General features: G+C 39.0%; 1 protein-coding gene across 2 annotated transcripts in view; it reads right to left on the bottom strand.

Annotated features, from left to right (window-relative positions):
• TMEM144 (transmembrane protein 144) overlaps positions 1–25,985 on the bottom strand; it is a 46,883-nt gene extending 20,898 nt beyond the window's left edge. The window contains exons 1-5 of one of the 2 annotated variants that reach the window (XM_081239105.1): positions 25,895–25,985; positions 12,793–12,964; positions 10,550–10,672; positions 7,546–7,645; positions 5,836–5,916 (exon numbers count right to left, since the gene is read on the bottom strand). In XM_081239105.1, coding sequence (XP_081095231.1) covers positions 5,836–5,916; positions 7,546–7,645; positions 10,550–10,672; positions 12,793–12,901 — 413 coding nt within the window. In that variant the 5' untranslated portion in view covers positions 12,902–12,964; positions 25,895–25,985. Of the gene's footprint in view, positions 1–5,835; positions 5,917–6,944; positions 7,025–7,545; positions 7,646–10,549; positions 10,673–12,792; positions 12,965–25,894 lie in introns of those variants that run through there. The other variant, XM_081239104.1, reaches the window with a different exon arrangement.
• Between the last annotated feature and the right edge of the window lie 283 nt (positions 25,986–26,268).

Here is a 26,268-nt window from a genome sequence, read left to right as displayed (position 1 = left end):
GTTTTCAAAGCACACATGAGACTGAAATAGTATAGGTAGCTGAGTGCAGACTAGTGAACCCAGATATGCTATCTTTTGTACAAAAATTTAAAATGTCCAGTTAGCTTCCTTAGTTCAGTCTCTTGGCTGCTTTATAAACTTGAATGGTTCCATATTCCCTTCCATAGGAAATTCAAATTTCGCTTTGATTTTTACTGCTCTCCGCTTCATGCCCCATTCAACCCTTCTCAACATAATTCCCCCATGGACTTCTTTCCCTGACCAGCCCCTGCTCCAAGCTTGTACGTCGTGCTTGTGAGCCTTCCTTAGCTGGACACACTGTGTCCTCACCTCTTACCCAAACTAGAGAAGACGTGAAGTGCTGACTGTGAGAAGGGAGCCCCACCCCCAGCCGGTCCTCCCCTATCTTCCTCTTCTCTGAATTCCTGAAACACAGAATCGTCATCACACGGTCCAGACCATCTGCCACAGGTCCATGTAATCTTTTTTCTCTAAAGACTTTCCAATTCAATAGAAGATAGGAACCACATTTTCCATCTGCTTCAAGGTCCTCGAAGTACCTGACACTCAGTAAAATTGAATGCATAAAACCTGATTATATGTGTCTATCTTAATTGTTAAATAGGCATGTGTGTGCTCTCATATACATGTTAATTCACAAAGCTAACATTAGACACTGCAACTGCATTTTCTTCTCAAAGTTAGCATGAAAACCCTCTACTTTGTATAGACCCATCTATTTTTCTAACAGCAATAGAGGATGATATGTTAGAAATATACTTGAAGGACACAGAGAAAAGCCCTAGAGTGCTTCTTCAAACAACTGTGTGACCCTCCAACAAATCACTTAATCTCTCTGACCCTCAACTTTTTTCATCTAAAAAATGGGGAGGGACTTCCCTGGTGGTGCAGTGGTTGAGAATCGCCCACCAATGCAGGGGACACGGGTTCAAGCCTTGGTCTGGGAAGCTCCCACATGCCAAAGAGCAACTAAATCCGTGCGCCACAACTACTGAAGCCCATGTGCCACAACTACTGAGCCCACAAGCCACAACTTCTGAAGCCTGCGCACCTAGAGCCTGGGTTCCGCAACAGGAGAAGCCACCGCAATGAGAAGCCCGCACACCACAATGAAGAGTTGCCCCTGTTCACCACAACTAGAGAAAGCCCGCACGCAGCCAAAAGATTTTTTTAAATAAATAAAATAAAAAATGGAGATATACCCACTTTACAGAACTGTGATGAGAATTAAATAGTAATGGCTACAAAATTCTCGGGGTACTTTTTGGCACATGATAAAATCTCAAAATATGCTAGTCAGTTGAGAAGTTTAACTACAAATTGGATGGGAGACGGGGTGCTGAGCATGAGGAAGAAATGAAGACTAAGGAATCAGTGATCTGAGCCTGTGTACTAGACATAAAATGGGTAAGTCAGAAAGAAGACTCCAGCTCATTTAGGTCAAGAGGGAATCTGGTGGCAGTAAGTTAGGACAAGGTAATGAGATGTATCTTATGGATATGAACATAAAGCCAAATAGATCACAAGGTCTTCTGGGCTACAGACTTGAAGAACTTGGTACAGTGTGTCAAACACAAAGTTCCATGATCGAGTCTGTGAATGCTTTCAAAAGCATGGGAAACTTTAAAAATAAATCAATATGTTATACGGAAGGGTACTTCTCTATACTTTCAACCTTTCCAATTTCCCTAGATTTGCAACCCTATACACATTACTATTAGTAAAACTCACGTGTGTGTTTACACTGACAACTGATTTCAACAGCATCTATTATATGTCAAGCACCGTGCAGCAAAGTCTGATAGTGATGGCGGGAGAAATGGTGCACAAAGAAAATAACAGACTTTGTCCTTCAGGATCTCATAGTTTAAGGATAAAGAGGGTTGTCTGAATAATACAACACAGAACCTGAGAATGTGGGTAATAGAAGTGCAAAATACAATGGGAGTTTAGGGGCGACTCATTCTATTGATAATTAGGAAGAAGAAGATCAAGAAAACATCATATAGAATGGGAAATCTTAACTGATATTTCAGGGAGGCAGAGGAAAGGGCTTTTGGGGCTGTAGGAAGTGTCGGGTATGATAAGTAATCCTGGGTCAGTGAACTGACAACCCAGGGCGAAACTGTGCTAGGAAGAAGTGTTGAATCTCTAACTGTGGAGGACATGCTGGATTAAGGAGACAGATTTACTCTGAATCCAGTGGGGAGCCTTCAGGGGTTCCTAAATAGAAGAGTGATGTCCTGATTTGAGAGCAGATACAAGCAAGTCATACTGGTAACAGAAAAGAATGGAACTAGGGAACTGAGATGTGAGATTTTTACAGCTGTATACAGGTGGGTAGGTAGTATGGGACTAAGGGAAAGGAGAGGAGGAACCTGTGAAAGATTCAGAAAGAATTTTACAGGATTTGATTCGGGGTCGGGTACAAAGGAAAAAAATTCAAGATGCCCGAGGTTCTGAATTTGAATGACTGTGGCTAATACCATCTACGGAGAGAAGGAACGCAGGAAGAGGGACCAGTTTTCAGGGAAGGCTAAAGTAAGAAAAGTAATTCTGATTGGGAAATGTTGAAGGCAAATAGAAAGGAACCACCAGCCCAGGGTTTGTGCAGGGCTGACCTTGTGCCTGACCTGGCAGGATCCCCTTCCACAGGTAGCCCCACCTGAGATGGAGTAGGAGGCACCCGGGGGACATGCATGTCGAGATGTTTAGCTTGGTCCGCAGTTCTATGTAAGAACTGTGGCTCTGAAGAAAGCTAACCGCTAGAATCAAAGATCTGGGTTTCTTCACAACACAACTCTACAGAGGAAGCAAGTTAAGGAAGTAGAGAAAAGAATGGAGAGTAGATTCAAGGATAATTCAAAGCCTTTTTAAAAAAAATTTAATTTATTTATTTTTGGCTGCATTGGGTCTTCATTGCTGCACGCTGGCTTTCTCTAGTTTTGGCGAGCGGGGGTTACTCTTCGTTGTGGTGCACGGGCTTCTCACTGCGGTGGCTTCTCTTGTTGCGGAGCACGGGCTCTAAGCATGCAGGCTTCAGTAGTTGCAGCACGCAGGCTCAGTAGTTGTGGCTCCTGGGCTCAGTAGTTGTAGCATGTGTACTCAGTAGTTGTGGCACATGGGCTCAGTAGTTATGGCTCGAGGGCTCTAGAGTGCAGGCTCAGTAGTTGTGGCACATGGGCTTATTTGCTCCGAGACATGTGGGCTCTTCCCAGACCAGGGTTCGAACCAGTGTCCCCTGCATTGGCAGGTGGATTCTTAACCACTGTGCCACCAGGGAAGTCCTCAAAGCCTTTTTTTAATTGAAAAGGAAATCTGTCTTCTTGTGAACTCCGACTCCTGGATCTTCACTGAAACATGTCTAAGAGAGTGTCCTGGACTTTGTTTCTTGGCATCCGCTCCACTTCCACCCTGAACCATGGGGACTAGGAGACTGAAAATTACATTTGCCCAAACTGTGCTTCATCTCGGCTTTGCCAGCGGTGGGGGTGGGGTGGGGTCAGGCATCATCTTGCCTTGGGTGGCTGCAGGGGTGTCAGCAGCTCAGGGCAGACACATTTCTCCCCACAGTGCCAGCTGGAGTGGGTGCCCTGGGGCTTTGGGTGATGCCGCCTTCTCCCTTTGCTCTTTTGTGATTTATAACACTTTTTGTCAACAATTCCCTGTGCTAAATCCTCTGCTGTTTAAGATGCCTGGGGTGGTCTTGGATATGGAGACTGACTGATACTTACCCTGGATAACACGTAGGGAAGACGTAAGGCTAGACATGACCTTAGCAACACTTTACCATTGACTGTACAGAGGATGGGAACAATTGTTTCCATTTTAAAAAGAAAAGCAACATCCTAAACCAATGTAACCAGATTCCAAGTTTCCTTATACTGGCTATGAAACTCCAAGTCATTTCAATGAATTCCCTTCAGAACAAACAGATTTAACAGAGTTGAAATGGAAAGGTTCCAGAAATTCCTTTTAGTAAAGGGTTAAAAATATTAACAAACATAAACCTCAGGTAAATAGAGTCGAGAGACCAGAATGGGGAGCTCACATGCCCTGTGATCATAGCAGAGCCCAACAGGAAAGAGGCAGACCTCTCTTCCTTCCTGGCCAGGCCTCAGCCAATGCACAGCCATGGACTCCTTGTTTATTATAACCCTCCTAACTTCCCTGTGTCCTCTATAAAAGCATTCTCCTTCCCTTGATGTGAGGGACTTGTACTGGCTCGCCATAGTTGCAGACCCCGAACTGCAATTCTCTGCTGATCCTGAATAAACCTATTTTTGCTGGGGACAATCTGGCCATCTGTTTGTTTCAGGTCAACAAAAGAAACTTAGAAGAGAGCCAGGATGCACCACAGAAGAGATCACTGCATTTTCCTGCCTCAGACCAAGATCCAGACTAAGTTGGGTGACTCCCAGACACGCTGGCTAGTTAACTGTTGAGTTGGACAACATAGGCCCAAGGGGGTAACAGTAATCAAACATGACATAGTTATTAATTAAAAGAGTGACTATTGTAATTAAAATTACCTACCATATAAAGCATTAGCCATGTATCTAGCACTATAATAGCACTGAACATATTTATTTAATCCTCAAAATATCCTATGAAGCTGGTGCAATTATTATCCCCACTTTATCCCCAGATGAAGAAACCAGGGTTTAGAGAAATTACGTGATTTGCCCAAGGTCACACAAGTAGAAGTGATAGAACGTGAATAATTTGTAATTTTAGAGAATGTACACTTTCTAAAGGAAGAAGGAACATGGAGAAAAACAAAGCCTGATGGACTGGATAAATTGGCCTCAAATTATCATTAAGTCAAGACGAAGGCATTCTACATTCCAATTTTGGGGTGTAAAGAAAAGTTTTTTTTGAGAGAGCTCTTCAAAGCTCAAATGTTATGTGAATTGTACAAAATATACAAAATTGTCTCTAACCAAAAATGTCAAGAATCTGCTATTTTAGAATAATCAGTGTTATTTCCTCTCCGATTGGCCTGGAAGAACTCTCTAAGGCAACACTTCAACGACAAAGAGATTGTTCCTGAATGTGGCTGGAGAAAAGCCATCAACCGCAGGAGGAAGGGAAATACAGTGTTCTTTCCCTGAAGAATAAAAAAGTACTAAAATCTTCGCAGGCGATACTATCCATTATGAGAGTTGCTGACAGGAAATACAGATGGACTCTAGAGAGGAAAAGGGACCAAATCTAAGGTGACCTAATTCTGTGATGGTTTTATGGACTGAACACTGCCATTCAGACAGTGAATATAACTAGACATCCCCAAACAGGTATTTACATGAGTGTGTGTTGTCACAGGTGAGAGAGTGGTTAACTGAGCGGGTTGAGAAGAGCTGAGTGATGTGACAGGAAAGTGGGAACTGAGTGGCAAAGGATACATGAGTAATAAGAGAGAATCAGTGGCTATTTCAGAGCATCAGGAAGCCAGAATATCATTGACTTATAGCATTTTCTAGTTCGCAAAATACTTTAATTCTATTTGATCCTCATTTATGAGCTATGTCTTATGATTTTTCTGAATATTACAGATAATGAAAATGAGCTTCACAGCAGCTAAAAGGTTTCCCAGGGTCTCAGAGTTTTGACCACTGAGGCTGGGGCCCCTGACCCCAGAGCTGATACTTTCTGTCCTCTGAAGCCATGCCTGTCAATGTAAATGAAGAATCTGAGAAAAAATCATGTTGATTGATGAGACGTGGGTGTAAAGCAATGTAAACACATCAGGATCTTTAACAAGTGTTCTGAGTGTTGGGAAGAAAAGTTAAATCATAAGAAATGGCCATGTACCTTACTACTGACAGCCCGGCTCCTATGTAATTGAGCAGTGGTTTTGACACCTCTTCTGCGTCCATTCCAAACCAGCCAAACCTGGAAATTGAAAGAGTCATATCAAAGCAGATACTGTTGAATATGTGTTCATCACAGTGTTTAAGGCCATTGACTCGGGGTCAGATTCCTGGATTGAAATCCTAGGTCCCTCACCTACTACCTGTGACTTGGATAAGTTAACTATCTTTATTATGCCTCAATTTCCCATGTTTAAAACTGGTACAATTATACCTCACGTACAGGTTTCTTAAGATTAAATGAGCTAGTATATGTAAAAGTACTTGTCTAAAAGAAAAGTCCCTTTCTCATTAAGACTAAGGAAGAAGGAAGAAAAAATAGATTAAGTGGATAATTGAATGCTGATGAGTTGACTGCTACTTTGTATAATATTTGAAATAGACTTCAGTAACTGCTTGGGTAAAGATCCCTGCTCTTTGGCATCCCTTTAAATTCTTTTTTTTTTTTTTCCCATGTCTTGAAGTTGTAGTGATCATCACCGACAATCACTGTGAACCACCCAGGGCCAGAGAAAGGAGGCAAGGACAGGAAAAAGAAAATAGCACTTGTAAAAAGCAGCGTGGGGATGAGGAAAGGACAGGAAAGAATGTACTGGAAGTTAGTTGGCTTTGTTATAACTGAGCTTGTTGTAGTGTTTTGAGCGGGAAGAGGGGCCCAGAAAGCAAGGTTAGAGTAAAAGCCCCCTTTTTATTTATTTTCCCAAACTCAACTTGAATGCTCATCTTAATGCTGACTGAGGATGGTGCAGTCCAAGAGGATCTTCTCAGATGATGAAGCTGTTCCCAGGCTGCACCGGACAATAGGGCAGCTTCCGCCAGATACGGCGATGGAGCACTTGACACGTGGCCAGTGCAGCCGAGGAACTCGATGCTTAACTTTATCACATTTTAATTAATTTAAATTTAAATACACGTGGCCACATGTGGCTTGTGGTGACCCTATCTGGACAGCTCAGCTCTAGAGCTGGGGGTTGGCAAACTTTCCCTTAAAGGGCCAGAGGGTAAATATTTTAGGATTTGCAGGATGGGTGGCCTCTTGCAACTACTCACCTCTACCATTCTAGGGAACAAGCAGTCACAGACACTCCTTAAACAGATGTGTGTGGCTGTGTTCCAATCTCACTTTATTTACAAAAATGGCTGGGAAGCTGGACCAGGGTTTGCTGACACTGGCTCAGACCCTAGAGGGAAAAATATGGGCTTTAGAACCAGCAGGCCTGGGTTTGAATCTGGCTGATTAGCTCTGTGAACTTCAGCAAGTTCCTCATCTTCTTTGTGTGTCAGTTCTCTTATGAGATAGCACTTACCTCATATAGTTGTGAAAATGAGATGGGAACAATATATATAATATGTCCAGCAAATTGCCACACATAGAAAGGGAACATAAATATCAGTGTCCTTTCTCTCTCCCTACTTTGTTCCCTAGAGACAACTCTTTACTTTATCTTGATCAGAGTGTTAGATCATTTCTTTAGAACTTAAGGGAAATAGTAATTCAAGGTAGCATATGTTATGTGTATGCCTTACCAGTAGTGACCTCTGTGAAGGTAGGAACTAAGCATTATTTCTCTCAGCTAGTCCCATTCTTAGCACTGGCCTTACACAGAGTGTGAGTGCAGAGAATCATAGTTGAAACTTTGCTTTGTGTTACCTTGAGCTTGCCCAGCCGATTAAGGCATTAAATGATCCCCAGATTAAGATTCCAAGGCCCAAACCAATGGTTTTGATAATTGGGACAACCGCAATGTTTCCTGTAGATGAAATATACAGAAGAAAGGTGTTATTTCCAATACAGAAAACAAGTTTATCAATTGAATTAATTTTTATTTTAATTTCAACTGAAGCTCATGGGAGGGTCCCCTTTTCTCCACATCTTCGCCAGCATTTATTGTTTGCAGGTTTTTTGATGATGGCCATTCTGACCGGTGTAAGGTGATACCTCATTGTAGTTTTGATTTGCATTTACAATAGCCATGGAAGCAACCTAAATGTCCATCAACAGAGGAATGGATAAAGAAGATGTGGTACGTATATACAATGGAATATTTCTCTGCCATAAAATGGAATGAAATAATGCCATTTGCACCAACGTGGATGGGCCTAGAGATGATCATACTAAGTGAAGTAAGTCAGACAAAGACAAATATCATATGATATTGCTTACATGTGGAACCTAAAAGAGGGCTACAAGTAAACTTATCTGCAAAACAGAAATAGAGTTACAGATGTAGAAAATAAATTTATGGTTATCAGGGGGTAAGGGGGTGGAGGGACAAATTGGAAGAGTGGGATTGACACATACACACTACTATATATAAAATAGATAACTAATAAGGACATACTGTACAGCACAGGGAACTCTACTCAATACTCTGTAATGACCTATATGGGAAAATAATCTTAAAGAGTGGTTATATGTATATGTATAACTGATTCACTTTGCTGTACAGCAGAAACTAACACAACATTGTAAATCAACTACACCCCAATAAAAATTTAAAAAAATAAAACAAAATAAAGATTTAATAAAAATGAAAAAAAAAGCTTATGGGATTTGGACAAACTTAGTAAAGTGCAATTCATCATTTTAAAAATAAAACAGCCACATGTTTTGGCATTTAAACTCATGAGTATGACTGCTAAAAGAGCCAGGCTTAGGGCAAAATCCTACACAGAAAATGTTGAATTAACTCCTTGCCTAACTGCACCAATGCTCTTCATCCTTAGTGTAGGTCTCTGTTTTATGTGTTTTTGCAGAAGCTGGTCAATGATAAAATCAGTAGTGACAATTCCCTATGACTCGAACCAGGGCCAACCACTGGCAGATGTCCCTGTCCCAGTATGGCCCCAGACTTTGCTCTCCCATGCTCACCAACTTGTCTTCTGGATTCCTGCACCCAGTGCTTCGTGCTCAGGACTAAACTCATGGTTGGTCTTTCCAGTTCTTGATTGGCTGTCTGGTCTCAGTCAATCTCCTCTGGAAAGGTTCCCTCTCTTGGTTTCCAAGATCTCTTCATCTCCCAGGTCCCTCCTGTTTCTCTCTTTCTCTGGTTGCTCTTTCTCATCACACCTTCCGGATTTAGATGCCCTCTGAATATTTTCCCTAGAACACACCCCTCCTCTTGCTATATTCTTCTTTGGGTACTTGACTAGTTTCATGGTTTCAGCTATCAGCTAGAGTCACATGCTTCCAGTGCTAGCCTGGACCTTCTCCAGAGTTTTAGTGCCAATAAGAAATTTCCGGGGCTTCCCTGGTGGCTCAGTGGTTAAGAATCCACCTGCCAATGCAGGGGACACAGGTTCGAGCCCTGGTCCGGGAAGATCCCACATGCCGCGGAGCAGCTAAGCCCGTGAGCCACAACTACTGAGCCTGCGCTCTGTAGCCTGTGAGCCACAGCTACTGAAGCCCACATGCCTAGAGCCCGTGCTCTGCAACAAGAGAAGCCACAGCAATGAGAAGCCTGCGCACCGCAACGAAGAGTAGCTCCCGCTCGCCGCAACTAGAGAAAGCCTGCACGCACCAACGAAGATCCAACAGAGCCAAAAATAAATAAATTTATAAAAAGAAAAAAAAAAAAGAAATTTCCAACACCAGGAACTTTCAGCTCAAAAGGTCCCAGTTGAGCTCAATATTTTCCCTTTCGGACACGTTCTTTTCCCTGTTTTCCTCATCCAAGTCAATGACACCATCACTCTCCTAATCACTTACGAGAAAATCCCTACATCACCATTGGGTCCTCCCTTTCCTCTGTTCCCCACATCCAATCAGCTACTGTAACCTACAGCATCCCCGATCTGCAGGATGAATGGTTGCTTTCTCTGTTCCCCTCTCCCATTAGACGTGACAATCATAAGCATACTAAGGTATAAGTGAGCTATAATAATCACAACTGTAGTGGAAATTTAAAAGTTAACTCTTTTGTCCTCCAACTCATCATCTTCACTAAAACACTTAATTCTGTAGAGATTCAAATTAAGTAGTTACTCAATACATTTTTAACGTTTAAAAATTTATTTGCTTTTAATCAAATTGCCTCTAGAGAGCCTTGATACTTGGGCTTCTCTTTGTTAAAGAGAAGAAAACTCTCCTGGGGTGTATTTATATTAATAGAAGAAAAACATTCCTGATTGGTCAAGCAAAGGTGTAAATTCTAGTTATATAACTTCAGGGAACAGTGAGAAGGCAACAGAGGGAAGATTTTTGTTTGCTTTTGTTTTTCTGCCAGTGCTTTTGAAATGATAATGTGTCTGTGTTTGTCTACTTTTAAGGACAAGTTCTAAAAATGATAGTAGTAGAAACAACTGTTTAATAAATATTTTCTGACAAACATAATGGGAAAGAAAGAAAGAAAGACCAGAGCACTTAAACTAATATATGAGTTATGCTTGAACAGATAGCAAGTGAAACATTTTTCCTATAATAATTTTATATAATTATATATATAATATATAGTAATAATTTTACTATCACAATTATCTACCAGGAACTAAGAAAGAAATCATTAAAAGGAAAGAGTCAGGAATCTACCAAAAATATTTTTGAAGCATATAAATGAAAGAAACTAAATTGTTCATTTAGTTTCCTTCTATTATGAACCAGATTTATTTTGATCATAGCATAAATTGATTAAAGAATAAATTATATCAAATATTACCTGTTGCCCAAATGCAGCCCCCAACCATTGCAAAAGGCCAAAACTTAGGGCAATGTAATATCAGGTTGACCACCAAGGCAACCAACCATATGGCAGCACAAAGTACCCACTGGAGAAACATTCCTGAAAAAAAAAAATTGGTGTCATTGGTTCAAACCGATCTAAGGAAATTAGTGCGCTTAGGAATATCAATGAATTATTATAGTAATGGTTACAATTTATTGCATGCCTATATGCCAGGCACTTTACATGTTTCTTATATTTCTTGTAACTACTATGCATCATAATTAACCCTAATTCAAAGACAGAAAATGAATCTGAGATGAAGCAACTTGTCCAAATAGCTCACAGTTTGTAAAACTGGAATTTAAACTTAACTTGACTTCAAAGCTTGCTCTACACTGTGCATTCCGGCTTAACAGGGATCAAAAATTTTCTACCAAAGAATGTTGGCAAGACCAAGACTATATATTTTTATTCAGATGCTATACTTAGTGCCATTCCTCACCAAAGACATGGCATTAAGCACTTCACAATAGCATGATAGTAATTTAAACCTTTGGGGATCATATGCGCCATTTTGGGATAAACATAAAGTCCTTTGTGGCCATATGTAGGTCTCATGCACTTGGAGTTGAGTGTCTGCAATGAGTCAGACATTCCAGACCTGAGAATTAGCCTTCTAGGTCAGGGCTACTCCCCTTCCTATGCTCTGGGCTACCATCTGCCAGTTACTTGAAGGTCACATGGTGATATGAGGTGTATCTGTACTTTTCTGAGGCTTAGAAGGAGGGTTTAGGGATTAAAAGGATACAGAAAACATTGACATTGGAAAAAATACTAAGGTAGTTATGTGTATGCCTTACCAGTAGTGACCTCTGTAGCACTTTTGACTCTATTGGAAAATTTTGCCTACTTCTATTCAGTCTCATGGTGGAGGAGAGAAAAAAAGGCTGTTAACCTCTAAGACAAAAAAAGTAAGAACACAGAGATGAAAGGGAACTTCATTTTACAAATGAGAAACTGAGAACAAAAGAGTGGATAAGGTTTGTCTGGGATCACACGGTTCTTGTAGAACACCCAAAAGTCAGGTCCTCTAACCCTTAGTATGTTTTTTGTTATTTTTTAAGCACTTTTCATTCCTGTTCTAACTCCAAAGGGAAGAAGAAGGCAGGCTCTGGAGGGAAACGATTTGTAACTCTATTGTCTTAGTGGTATAAAGACATAAGAAAAAAGCCTGAGATAAAGTTGAAAAAAAAAAAGACATAAATTGGAGTGAAAACACAATGCTTCCCACCAGGCTTTCACCATAACATCCCCAATTTCTCCTCCTGGCTTTAACAGGAAAGGCAGGTAGATAAAAACAACTACTGCTTCTCCTGCCCTATAATTCACATTACAGTCAGTTCTACCATAATGTGACATGTGTGTTCCTAAACATCACTGTACTGTGTAAAATCATGTGATAAAACCTGCAGAGCTTAGAGGGAAAATGGGGCTAAGGACACAACACTCAGAAACTTCATCAACAACTTATTAAGAAAAGATAGGAGCCTAAAAAAATGGTAGTGCAGTTTTACACTGGTTAAGTGGTTAAGACATTCACAAATGCTGCAATAAATATGGAACTTTACCTTAAAAAAGATCTGAAGTTGGCTTATGCAAATGGATGTCAGAAGTGTTGTAGCTTGCGAATTATTGGGAAGGTGGTGAATGAGGATTTGAACACCAGATGTGTATGGGTGTGGTGTAACAGACCTGGTGGTTGTGTGAAGGGGTGTGTGTGAGCATATTTTGTGCATTACTATGCATCTTTGTTCATCTGGGTGCAGTTTTCTGTGTTCACCTAATGTTTGTCAGAGTCAAAACTGCTCATAGGCAAACACAGTTTTCGTGTTATGTGCAAATTGTTTTCTATTATATGATTTGTGTTGGCAATTTGTGCGTGCAAAACAAGTGTTATCAGTAGAGCTAACTTCCTTCTTTTCTAAACATAACAGATATGGCTAAAAGACTTTCCCCATCCTAGCTTTATGATGAAACACAACCTTAAGGTTATCCTATACTGACTAGCAGTCAGATAACATGGCATGGGCATTGTCAAATGAATTTTTTTAAGCTCTATTCATTTGGCTTCAGGTACAGCAAAATTCATTTTTATAGCCATCATTTTAAAAAGACCGAAAAAGTGAACTTCACATTTAAAATTAATTTAAGACTAACAATGAAGGAAACATAACTACCATCGCCAGTCTCATATTTTTTAAGTGGTACAAAGTTTGAGCCAAACAAAACGATGGCTACAATAGAGGATATGAAACCAGTGGTGAGGTCTGTTCCATTATTGTTCATGGCTCTGGTCCTGCCCGAGAGCAAGCTGGTTCACTTTCAACTTGATGTACTTTTCAAGAGCTTCTGAAATAAAAGGAATAAAAATGAAACAATTAAAAAGTTGTGAATCTGTGAGCAAACTGTGATCAATACATGATACTTATTGAGTTTTTCAAAAGTATGGTAAGAGTCCTTCCAGATAAAAAGTTAGGACATTATGGAATTATGTATTACATTCACACCCTATGTTCATTCATTCATTTTTTCATTTATTTTGTCAACAAATATTTTTTGATCACTGACCTAAAAACAAACAAAAAAAAACCAAGCAAAATTTGTCTTCAGAGCTTGAAAACCTAACTTCTTCCAAGACCTGGATACAATTTGTATGATATTGTAAAGAAATTCTTCTGTGTGGGTAGACTGTATAATGAAGATTTGTGGACCAGGATCCTGTTCAGTTCAATTGGTTGTTGTGACAAGTAAATGACAGAGCACGGGTGAAGACTTTGAGAACTATCAGTGCCTTCTGAACACAAGCTGTTCTACTATTTAACACAAGCTTAAGGGTACATTTAAGTTGTATTGTTGCTACATACTCAGGATCCCCTAGAGGTAAAGGCACTTTTCTTCAACAGTAGCACCACCTCGGTGTGTATTAGTTTAAATAGTTCATGAAATTATTTGTGACTTTTTAAAAAAGTGAACACATAGAAGAATCTCCTAAAGATCTCTTTTTTTTTTTCTTTGCGGTTCGCGGGCCTCTCACTGTTGTCGCCTCTCCCATTGTGGAGCACAGGCTCCAGACACACAGGCTCAGCGGCCATGGCTCACAGGCCCAGCCGCTCGGCGGCATGTGGGATCTTCCTGGACCGGGGCACGAACCCGTGTCCCCTGCATCGGCAGGCGGATTCTCAACCACTGTGGCACCAGGGAAGCCCCTAAAGATCTCTTTAACAATCTCTTGAAGGTGGCCAAGATGGTGGAGAAGGAAGACCCTGAGCCTCCCTCCTTCCAAAATCACAACTATTTACAAAGAAACTATCAATGAAAGTGACCTGAAGGCTAGCAGAGAAGATCTTCTACAACTAAAGGTATAAAGAAGGAACCACAGGGGATGGGAGGAGGGGTGAAGACACAGTAGAGTTGAGACCGACACCCATTGGTAGGTGACCACAAACAGTAGGATAATCACAATTGCAGAGATTTCCCCAAGAAGTGAGGAGTCTAAGCCCCACATTGGGCTCCCCAGACTGGGGATCCTGCACAGAGAAGATGAGTCCCCAGAACTTCTAGCTTTGAAGGCCAGTGAGACTTGCATTTGGGAAAATCAGAGGTCTGTAGGAAACAGAGCCTCTGCTCTTAGAGGGTGCACACAAAAGCTCACATACTCCAAGACCCAGGGCAAAGGCAGTAATATGAAAGGAGCCTGGGTCAGACTTCTTGCTGATCTTGGAGAGTTGCCTGGAGAGGCGGGAGGCAAGCAATTCTCACCTTGGGGTCACAGATGTTGGCAACGGCCATTTTCAGGAGCTCATGCTGCCACTAGGGCATGGTGCTAGCAAGCACCATTTTGAAGTCCTCACACTAGCCTATTAGCACTGGAATCTGGCCTCACCAAAAGGCCAGTTGTCATCAGTCCTGCCCAAGTCATCAGTGATGCCCAAGGCTAAGCAGCCAGCAACGCAGAGACTAGCCCAACCCACTAGCAAGCCAGAAGAAACCATAGGTAGACCCCCCTAGTCCCCAGTATCCACAGAACCTGGTCCTGCCTATCAGCAGGCCAAGACTAGCTCTCAGACTCCCTGGCTTGCAGCTAGCCACCCCAGGACTTGATTCTGCATTAAGGGGTCATGGAGCTAGTGTTAGACCACTAGTACAGCATGTGAGATTTTGCATTCTCTCTTTAAGAGTGGAGTCTCTGTTTCCACACTGGGCTGGCACTAGACACATGACCCCCTGGTGCACTTCAGCCAGCTGCATCAAGAGATGGCCTCAGTAACCAGTGAGTGGGCACCAGCCTTGGGACAACATGGTCCCCATAGCCAGCCATCCTGGGACTTGGCCCCTTCCATCAGTGGCCAGCAGCCTCTGCACTAGGCAGGGCCTGGCAATCAACAGGGCTGAGGGCCAGCCACACCTACCAGTGTACCCACAGTAGTTGGCCCTAACAGAACAAAATGGCTCACACAGCCCATGTAAGAAGCACCCCTAGAGAATACATCTCTGGTGAACAGCGGGGAGTGTGCTGCTGGGATGAATAGGATGTCTACTACTTAAGGCCACTTCTCCAAGATCAGAAAATATAATCAGCCTATCTAATACAGAGAAGAACAAAAACAAAGAACCAGAAAAATGAGGTGACAAAGGAATATTTTCAAAATGAAAAAACAAGGCAAAAATCCACAAGAAATGCTAAGTGAAGTGAAGGTAAGCAATTTACCCAATAAAGAGTTTAGGTAATGATCAGAGAGATGCTCAACAAACTTGGGAAAAGAATGGATGAAACAGTGGGAATTTTAACAATGAGTTAGAAAATACAAAGAAGAACCAAAGAGAGGTGCAGAACACAATAACTGAAATAAAAATACACTAGAAAAAAATAACAGTAGATTAGATAATATAGAGTAAGGGATCATCAAACTGGAAGAAAAAACAGTGGAAGTCACCCAAGATAAACAGAAAAAAGAATTAAAAAAAAATAAGGATAGCTTAAGAGACCCCTGAGACAACATCAAACATACTAACATTCACATTAAGGGGTATAGGAATGAGAAGGGAGAGAAAAGGGTGAGAAAACATATTTAAAAAAATAATAGCTGATACACCATAATAAAAAATTGAAGAATAAAAACCATATGATCATATCAAAAGATGCAGAAAAAGCTTTTGACAAAATTCAACCCTCAATTATGATAAAAACTCTCCAGAAAGTGGGCATAGAGGGAACCTACCTCAACATACTAAAGACCATATATGACAAACCCACAGCCAATATCATTCTCAATGGTGAAAAACTGAAAGCATCTCCTCTAAGATCAGGAACAAGACAAGGGTGCCCACTCTCACCACTATAATTCAACATAGTTTTGGAAGTGCTAGCCACAGCAATCAGAGAAGAAAAAGAAATAAAAGGAATCCAAATCACAAAGGAAGAAATAAAATTGCCACTGTTTGCAGATGACATGATACTATACATAGAAAATCCTAAAGATGCCACCAGAAAACTATTAGAGTTAATCAACGAATCTGGTAAAGTTGCAGGATATAAAATTAATATACAGAAATCTCTTGCATTGCTATACACTAACAACAAAAGAAAACAAAGAAAAATTAAGTAAACAATCCCATTTACTATCGTGTAAAAAGAATAAAATACCTAGGAAAAAAACTACCTAAGGAGGCAAAAATACCCATATTCAGCAAACTATAAGATACTGATGAAAGAAATCAAAGATGACACAAACAAATTGAGAGATATACCATGTTTTCTTGGATTGGAAGAATGAATATTGTGAAAATGACTATGCTACCCTAAACAATCTACAGATTCAATGCAATCCATATCAAATCACCAATGGCATTTTTTACAGAATTAGAAGAAAAAAATTTTTACTTTATATGGAAACACAAAAGACTCCAAACAGCCAAAACAATATTGAGAAAGAAAAACAGAGCTGGAGAAATCAGGCTCCCTGACTTCAGACTACACTACAAAGCTACAGTAATCAAGACAGGATGGTACTGGCACAAAAACAGAAATATAGAAGAGTGGAACAGGATAGAAAGCCCAGAGATAAACCCATGCACCTATGATCACCTTATCTTTGATAAAGGAGGCAAGAATATACAATGGAGAAAAGATAGTCTCTTCAATAGGTGGTGCTGGGAAAACTGGACAGCTACATGTCAAAGAATGAAATTAGAACACTCCATAACACCATACACGAAAATAAACTAAAAATGGATTAAAGACCTAAACGTAAGGCCAGACAGTATAAAACTCTTAGAGGAAAACATAAGCAGAACACTCTTTGACATAAATCACAGCAGGATCTTTTTGACCTGCCTCATAGGGTAAGGAAAATAAAAACAAAAATAAAAAGATGGGACCTAATTAAACTTAAAAGCTTTTGCACATCAAAGGAAACCATAAATGAGACAAAAGGGCAGCCCTCAAAATGGGAGAAAATATTTGCAAATGAAGCAACTAACAAAGGATTAATCTCAAAAATATACAAGCAGCTCATGCGGCTCAATATAAAAAAAACAAGCAACCCAATCAAAAAATGGACAGAAGACCTAAATAGACATTCCTCCAAAGAAGACATACAGGTGGCTAAGAGTCACATGAAAAGATGCTTGACATCACTAATTATTTGAGAAATGCAAATCAAAACTACAATGAGGTATCACCTCACACTGGTCAGAATCCCCATCAAAAAAATCTACAAACAATAAATGCTGGAGAGGGTATGGAGAAAAGGGAACTCTCCTGCATTGTTGGTGGGAATGTAAATTGGTGCAGTCACTATGGAGAACAGTATGGAGTTTCCTTAAAAAACTAAAGATAGAGCTACCATATGATCCAGCAATCCCAGCATATACCCAGGGAAAACCATAATTCAAAAAGATACATGCACCCCAGTGTTCACTGCAGCACTGTTTACAATAGCCAGAACATGGAAGCAACCTAAACGTCCATCAATGGATGAATGGATAAAGAAGATGTGGTACATATATACAATGGAAAATTACTCAGCCATTAAAAAGAATGAAATAATGCCATTTGCAGCAACATGGATGGACTTGGAGATTATCATACTAAGTGAAGTAAGTCAGACAGAGAAAGACAAAAATCATATGATATCACTTACAAGTGGAATCTAAAAAAAAAAAAGTGATACAAATGACCTTATTTACAAAACAGAAACAGATTCACAGACTCAGAGAATGAACTTATGGTTACCAGGTGGGAATTGTGGGTGTGGGGAGGGATAGACTGAGAGTTTGAGATTAACATGTACACACTGCTGTTTTTAAAATAGATAACAAACAAGGACCTACTGTAAAAAATAAGTTAAAAATAATAATAATAGCTGAAATATTCCATAATCTCAGGAAAGAAACATACATTCAGATGCAATAAGCAAGAAAGTCCCAGACAAGATAAAATCAAAGAGGTCCACAAAATGGCAAAAATTAAAGATAGAGAGAATATTAAAAGCAGCAAAGAAAAAGCAACTAGTTACATACAAGAGCACTCCCACTTCAGCAGAAACTTTGCAGACCACAAGGGAGTGGCATGATATATGTAAAGTGATTAAAGGAAAAAACCTACAACCAAGAATACTCTACCTGTTGAGGATATCGTTCAGATCTGAAGGAGAGATAAAGAGTTTTACAGACAAGCAAAAGCTTAAAGAGTTCAGCACCACCAAATCAGTGTTACAGGAAAGGTGAAAGGGAATTCTCTGAGTGGAAAAGAAAAGACTACAACTAGATATGAAAATTATGAAAGGAAAAATCTCACTGGTAAAGATGAATATACAGTAAAGTAGTAGATCAACAACTTACCAAGCTAATAGAAAGGTTGACAGACAAAAGTAGTAAAATCATCTATATCAACATAAGTAGTTAAGGGATACAGAAGACAAAATGATGTAAGATATGACGTCAAAAACATTAAACATCTGGTGGGGATTAAAATGCAGGGTTATTCAAATGTATTCAAACTTGAGAGATCATCAACTTAAAAAAATCACACACACACACATATATATGGGTTGCTATATATAAATTTCATGGTTACCAAAACCCAAAAATCTATAATAGATGCACACACAAAAAAAAAATAGAAAGGAATTTAAACATAATACTAAAGGTAGTCATTAAATCACAAGGGAAGAGAGCAAAAGAAAAAAAAAGTAGCAAAAAAGAACTGAAAAACAATCCCCAAACAATTTTTAAAATGGTAATAAGTACATACCTAATCATTAATTACTTTAAATGTAAATGGAATAAATGCTTCAATCAAAAAACACAGAGTGGCTGAATGGATTAAAAAAACAAGACCCATCTATATGCTGTCTACTAAAGACTCACTTCTGATCTTAAGCCACACCCAGACTGAATGTGAGGAGATGGAAAAAGGAATTCTATGCAAATGGAGGTCAAAAGAAAGCTGAAGTAGCAATACTCAAATCAGATAAAATAGGCTTTAAAATAAAGACTGTACCAAGAGACAAAGACAGCCATTACACATTGATAAATGGATCAATACAATAAGAAGATATTGGGTGTAAATACATATGCATCTAACACAGGAGCACCTAAATACATGGGAAGGGACTTTTAACACTCCACTTACATCAATCAACAGATCTTCCAGACAGAAAATCAATGAGGAAACACAAGCTTTAAATGACACATTAGGTAAAATGGATTTAGATAGATAAATATATGGAGAGAGATTTATAGAACATTCCATCCAAAAGCAGCAGAATACACATTCTTTTCAAGTGTGCAATGGAGCATTCTCCAGGGCAGATCACATACTGGGCCACAAAATAAGTCACATTAAATTTAAAAAACTGAAATCATATCAAGTATCTTTTCAAACCACAATGCTCTGAGATTGCAGAAATCAACCACAAGTAAAAAACTGCAATAAACACTAACACCAGGAAGTTAAACAGTATGTTACTAAACAACGAATAGGTCACTGAAGAAATTAAGAGGAAATTAAAACATACCTGGAGACAAATGAAAATTAAAACACACGGATCCAAAATCCATGGGATATAGCAAAAGCAGTTCTAAAAGGGAAGTTTATAGCAATACAAACTTACCTCAGGAAACAAGAAAAATCTCAAATAAACAACCTAACCTTAAACCTAAGGGAACTAGAAAAAGAAAAACAAACAAAACCCAAAGTTAGTATAAGGAAAGAAATCATAAATATAAGAGCAGAAATAAATGAAACAGAGACTAAAAAAAAAAAAACAATCAAACTAAGATTTTGATCACTGAAACTAAGAGCTTGTTCTTTGAAAAGATAAACAAAATTGATAAACCTTCAGTCAGATTCATCAAGAAAAAAAAGGTCCAAATAAATTAATCAGAAATGAAACAGTAGTTATAACTGACACCACAGAAATACAAAGGTTCATAAGATATTACTACAAGCAATTATATACCAATAAAATAAACAAGTTAGAAGAAATAGACAAATTTCTAGAAATGTACAATATCCCAAGATTGAATCAAAAAGAAATAGAAAATATGAACAGACCAATTATCAAAATGAAATTTACTCAGTTAAAAAAAAAGCCAACAAACAAAAATCCAGGACCAGATGGCTTCACAGGTGAATTCTACCAAACATTTAAAAAGAATTAATGCTTATCTTTCTCAAACTATTCCAAAAAATTGCAGAGCAAGGAATGCTCTGTACTCTTTCTATGAGGTCAGCATCACTTTGATTTCAAAACCAGACAAAGACACCACAAAAAAAGAAAATTAGAGGCTAACATCCCTGATGAACATAGATACAAAAATACTCAACAAAATATTAGCAAACCGAATTCAACAATACATTAAAAGGATCACATATCCTGATCAAGTAGGATTTATTACAGGGATGCAGGGATATTTCAATATCTGCAAATCAATCACTGTGATACACCACATAACAAATTGAATAATAAAAACCATACAATCATCTCAATAGATGAAGAAAAAACTTCTGAGAAAGTTTAATATCCATTTATGATAAAAACTCTCAACAAAGTAGATAGAGAGGGAACCTACCTCAACATAATAAAGGCAATATATGACAAACCCACAGCAAAAATCATACTCAATGGTGAAAAGCTGAAAGCATTTCCTCTCAGATCAGGAACAAGACAAGGATGTCCACTCTCATCACTCTTATTGAATACAGTATTGGAAGTCTTAGCCATGGCAATGTGGACAAAAAAAGAAATAAGAGGAATCCAAATTGGAAAGAAAGAAGTAAAACTGTCACTGTTTGCAGATACCATGATACTACATATAGAAAATCCTAAAAATGAATCAAAAAATCATTAGAACTAGTAAATGAATTCAGTGAAGTTGCAGGATACAAAATAAATATACAAAATCTGTTGTGTTTCTGTACACTAAGAATGAACTATCAGAGAGAGAAATTAATAAAACAACCCCATTTAAAATAGCGTCAAAAAGAATAAAATATCTAGGAATAAATTTAACCAAGGAGGTAAAAGACCTGAACTTGAAAAACTGTAAGACACTGATGAAATTGAAGATGATACAAACAACTGGAAAAATATACCATGCTCATAGATCAAAAGAATTAATATCATTAAAATGACCATGCTACCCAAGGCAATCTATAGATTTCCTGCAATTCCCATCAAAACAGCAATGGCATTTTTCACAGAACTAGAAAAAATAATTCTAAAATTTGTATGGAAACTCAAAAGACCCCAAAGAGACAAAACAATCTTGAGAAAGAACAAAAAAGCTTGAGTTATCATGCTCCCTGATTTAATACTTCTAAGCTACAGTAATCAAAACAATATGGTACTGGCACAAAAACAGAAACATAGATCAATGGAAAAGAATAGAGAGCCTGGAAATAAACCTACACACATATGGTCAATTAATCTATGACAAAGGAAGCAAGAATATACAATGGGGAAATAAAGCCTCTTTGATAAAACGGTGTTGGGTAAACTGGACAGCTACATGAAAAAGAGTCAAACTGGACTGCTTTCTCATACCATGTACAAAAATAAACTCAAAATGGATTAAGGACTTAAATGTGAGGCCTGAAACCATAAAATTCCTAGAAGAAAACATAGGCAGTTCACTCGTTGACACTGGCCTTAGCAATATTTTTTGGAACCTGTCTCTCCAGACAAGGGAAACAAAAGCAAAAATAAAAAACAAATGGGGGACTTCCCTGGTGGTGCAGTGGTTAAGAATCCACCTGCTAACGCAGGGGACACGAGTTCGACCTCTGGTCTGGGAAGATCCCACATGCCGCTGAGCAGCTAAGCCTGTGCACCACAACTACTGAGCCTCTGCTCTAGAGCCTGCAAGCCACAACTACTGAGCCCATGTGCCTCAACTACTGAAGCCCGCACACCTAGAGCCCGTGCTCCATAACAAGAGAAACCACCGCATTGAGAAGCCTGCACACCACAATGAAGAGTAGCCCCTGTTCGCTGCAACAAGAGAAAGCCCGCACACAGCAATGAAGACCCAACGCAGCCAAAAATAAATAGATAAATAAATAAACAAATCGTGAAAAAACAAAAACAAACGGGACTACTCTAACTAAAAAGCTTTTGCACAGCATGGGAACTACCAATCAAATGAAAAGGCTGCCTACTAAATCAGAGAAGATATTTGCAAATGATATACCTCATAATAGGTTAATATCCAAAAAATACAAAGGACTCATAAAACTCAATATCAAAAAACAAATAACCTAATTAAAAAATGGGCAGAGGATATGAATAGACATTTTTCCAAAGAAGACACACCCTTGGCCAACAGATACATGAAAAGATTCTCAACAGCACTAAACATCAGAGAAATGCAAATCAAACCACAATGATATATCACCTCACACCTGTCAGAATAGCCATCATCAAAAAGTCTACAAATCACAAATGCTGGAGAGGGTATGGAGAAAGGGAACCCTCCTACACAGTTGGTGCGAATGTAAACTGGTGCGAATGTAAATTGGTGCAGCCACTATGGAGAACAGTATGGAGGTTCCTCAAAAAAACTAAAAATAGAACTGCCATACCATCCAGAAAACCCACTTCTTGGTATCATTCTGAAGAAAAACTAAAACACTGATTCAAAATGATATATGCACACCTCTATTCATTACAGCATTATTTACAACAGTCAAGATATGGAAGCATCCTAAGTGCCCAGCAACAGATGAATGGATAAAGAAGATGTGATATATATATATATATATATATACATACACACACACACACACGCATGCACACACACACAACATGGAATATTACTCAGCCATAAAAATAAGGAAATCTTGCCATTTGTGAAAACATGGATGGACCTAGAAGGTATTATGCTAAGTGACATAAATCATATGGAGAAAAATAAATACCATACGATTTCACTAATATATGGACTCTGAAAAACAAAACAAAAGAACAAACATAAAAAAGAACAGACTCATAGATACAGAAACAAATAGGTGGTCACCAGAGGGCAACAGGGTCGGGGGGTGAGTGAAATAGGTGAGGGAGTTAAGAGGAACAAACTTCCAGTTACAAAATAAATGAGTCCCAGGCATAAAGATGAAATGTACAGTATGGGGAAAATTGTTAATTATATTGTAATAACTTTGTATGGTGACAGATGGTAACTAGACTTATTGTAGGATCTTTTTGTAATGCATAGAAATATCGAGTCACTGTATTGTGCACCTGGAAATAACAGAGTGATGTAGGTCAACTATACCTCAATTGAAAAAAAAAATAGGTAGACACTGGGAGGAAATGTGTCAAAATGTTAAAATAGTTACCTCTGGAGGGTGGGGATTATGGGAGATTGCAAATTTTTACGTTATGCTTTTATGTGTTTCTGGTAGTCTGCAGTGAACATGTATTGCTCGTAATGTGAAAACAAAGCAATAAATGTCATTAAAAATGAAATGAAAAAAACATATCTCTTAAATCCCTTCCAGATTAAGGCTCTTGAAAAATACCTTCAGGACTCCCAGACAGTACAAGGTCAGCAGTTGTGTCTTGTGCAATACTATCAACCAGCCAGCAGAACAAAGGGTAACAGCTAGTCAGATATTTGTGCAATCCGGTAGCCACTGGTCACATATGCGTAACTAAATTTTCATTAAAAGTTAGTAAAAGAAAAAAACTCAGTTCCTTAGCTAAGTTAACTACATTTCAAGTGCTCAATAGCCACATATAATCAGCAGCTACCATACTGGACAGAGCAGATTATATGTAGAACACGCCTATCATTGTAGAAAATTCTACTGGACGACACTGCTATGCTTATTAAAAAGTTCTAGTTTCCTAAAGGACCAAAACCCAAATAGCTAAGAACCAGACATTTTTCATAAGATAACATTTGGAAAAGGGTATTGAACATAATTCACTTTTTTAATTGTACAAGCTACATGAGAAAAAAATAACACAGTCATTTTTAACACAGGAGGTTACCAGAGTCATGCCCCAATACCATTTTGAAATCATTGTGCACATTGACCTTTTGATTCATTCACTTCTCTGTATAAATCTTCTGGAATGGAATTTAAAACAATCCAGTGGTTTTATTCCCCCAAATTTAATATTATAGTGATAACCTCTTGTGGATATGTACTGAACAAAGTACATCTGAAATTACCTTTCCTTATTATTTTATTTTACAATGATAAATTTTTACATTTAAGGTGTTTCATTTTTTTTTCACGTATTGTTCCTTATGTGTTCTTTGCAGAGAATTATCAAATATACCACTATCTACAATATATCTTCTTTGGTAGTATTAAACATAGTTTAACCCAAAACAAGAATAACTTCAAATTGATGAATAAATTTTAGCAAAAAAGATATCTATTTAAAATTTTGTGTGTTTTCTTAAAATAAAACAAAATGCTGTTAAGACAATATCCTCCATGGGACTGTAGTTGAGGAAGAGATGCTAAGACATTTAAACACTGACACAGTAACACTACTTCAATAAAAATAATAATAGTCTTACTATTAGATGCAAAGAAAGTTTCAGCCCTGTGGCTTCCCTCAATGGCTTTCGTGGGTTTTGCTCAAGGGTCAAGCTGGTGGATTGTTGTTAAAATACCAGAGCTGCAATAGGTCAGAGGGGCAGGAGGTATCCAGGAAGAATATCACAGGACTAAGGACACGTGATTAAGTCCAGCTAAGAAACTTATTTTGTTTCCATTTTAACTAAAATCAGCTAAGCGAAAAAAACCCTTTATAAGCACATTGTGAAGAGAATGCCTACCCTTAAAAAAATAGCAACATGAGCAAAACGATGTCCCTACTGTAGAATATTGACAACCCTAAACCTCTCAGGTTTCCTTGAAAGAATAATCTGGTGTGCTAATCACAGTGCATACACTGTATTTTGACTGCTGAGTGAACTTCAACCAGTGTTACTTAGTTATTACCTGCAGATAAATGAAGTTTATTGCATGCCTCTCTGGTACATTTCAGAAAGCATGTGATCTAATTTCATTGTGGGTTGGCAATGTTTACTATCTTTAAGGAAGAATCTACCTCATCCTTAATCAATGAAGTTCTGTGGAAAGGAAAAAATATCACTCTAGCACACACTAGACCCAGTTTTTAAAAATGCAAACCTGTTGAGTTAACAAGGCTCAAACTACTTTTGAATAATATTTAAATTAACTTAATATGCTTTAGAATAAAGTAGTTTTCACATGTTTAAGTATATGCTGATATATTGTTAAACTATATTCATTTATTTTTGTTCTGGTACTTTTGTTTCATTGAATAGTACTTCTCCCTTAAATCTCTCGTAGTAATTTAGACTTTTTTCTGTAAACCTCTCCCTATGGAGACCTTTTAGTTAGCATTTAGTACGTGCTGAATATTTCAATATTGCTTGCTCCACTTCACCTAAGATTCGGTTTTAGTTTCATGTTAATTTCCTCAAATCCTCTGGCAAGCTCCTCTGGTGTCTTGGCTAAAATTAGCAGTGCTTGAATCTACTTATTCTGAGCCTTGGTTTTTTTTTCAATCAGGAGCACGTTTTGAAAAATGATCAGACACTCCCCTGCAAAGCTGCTCGGGTTTCCTTGAGTTGCGGTCCTCGCCGCGCCCAGGGCCGGGGCTGAAATTCCTTGGGCTCTGCAGCCGCGCGGCCGCCTCCCCCGCGCCGGCGCCCAGCCTGCACCCTCCTGATTCCCTCTGCGCCCGGCACCCGGCCAGCCTGGACTTACTGCGGGACCCTTACCTGTGCACCTGCAGGAGGGGAGGGCGGGACTCCGGCACCCACGTTCCCTTACTAGTCCGGGCACCGTTCCTTACCGCCGAGACGGTGACCGACGCACCTGGCAGGGGGAGGAGGGGGGGAAAAGCTTAACAAAGGCGACCCGGGACCTGCCCGGAGCGGCGGGTTGGAAAACACCTTCTTCCAGCTGCTGGGCAGCGCACGGTCATGTGACTCCATGTGAAGTCACCAGGCCCTCTGTCAATCAACCAGCAAACTAAAGAGGCTTTTGTGTATTTTAAGAGATGATTGCTTAGGGAACTCAGCGTGTCACCCTCTCCAGATGTCCCAGAGCTTGGTATGATTTGTACCGTTTATGGATAAAAGGACAAGGAATT

The sequence above is a fragment of the Mesoplodon bidens genome (assembly GCF_964165515.1).
Source record: "Mesoplodon bidens genome assembly, chromosome: 1".
NCBI lineage: Eukaryota > Metazoa > Chordata > Mammalia > Artiodactyla > Ziphiidae > Mesoplodon > Mesoplodon bidens.
This window is presented reverse-complemented; position numbering and strand designations above follow the sequence as displayed.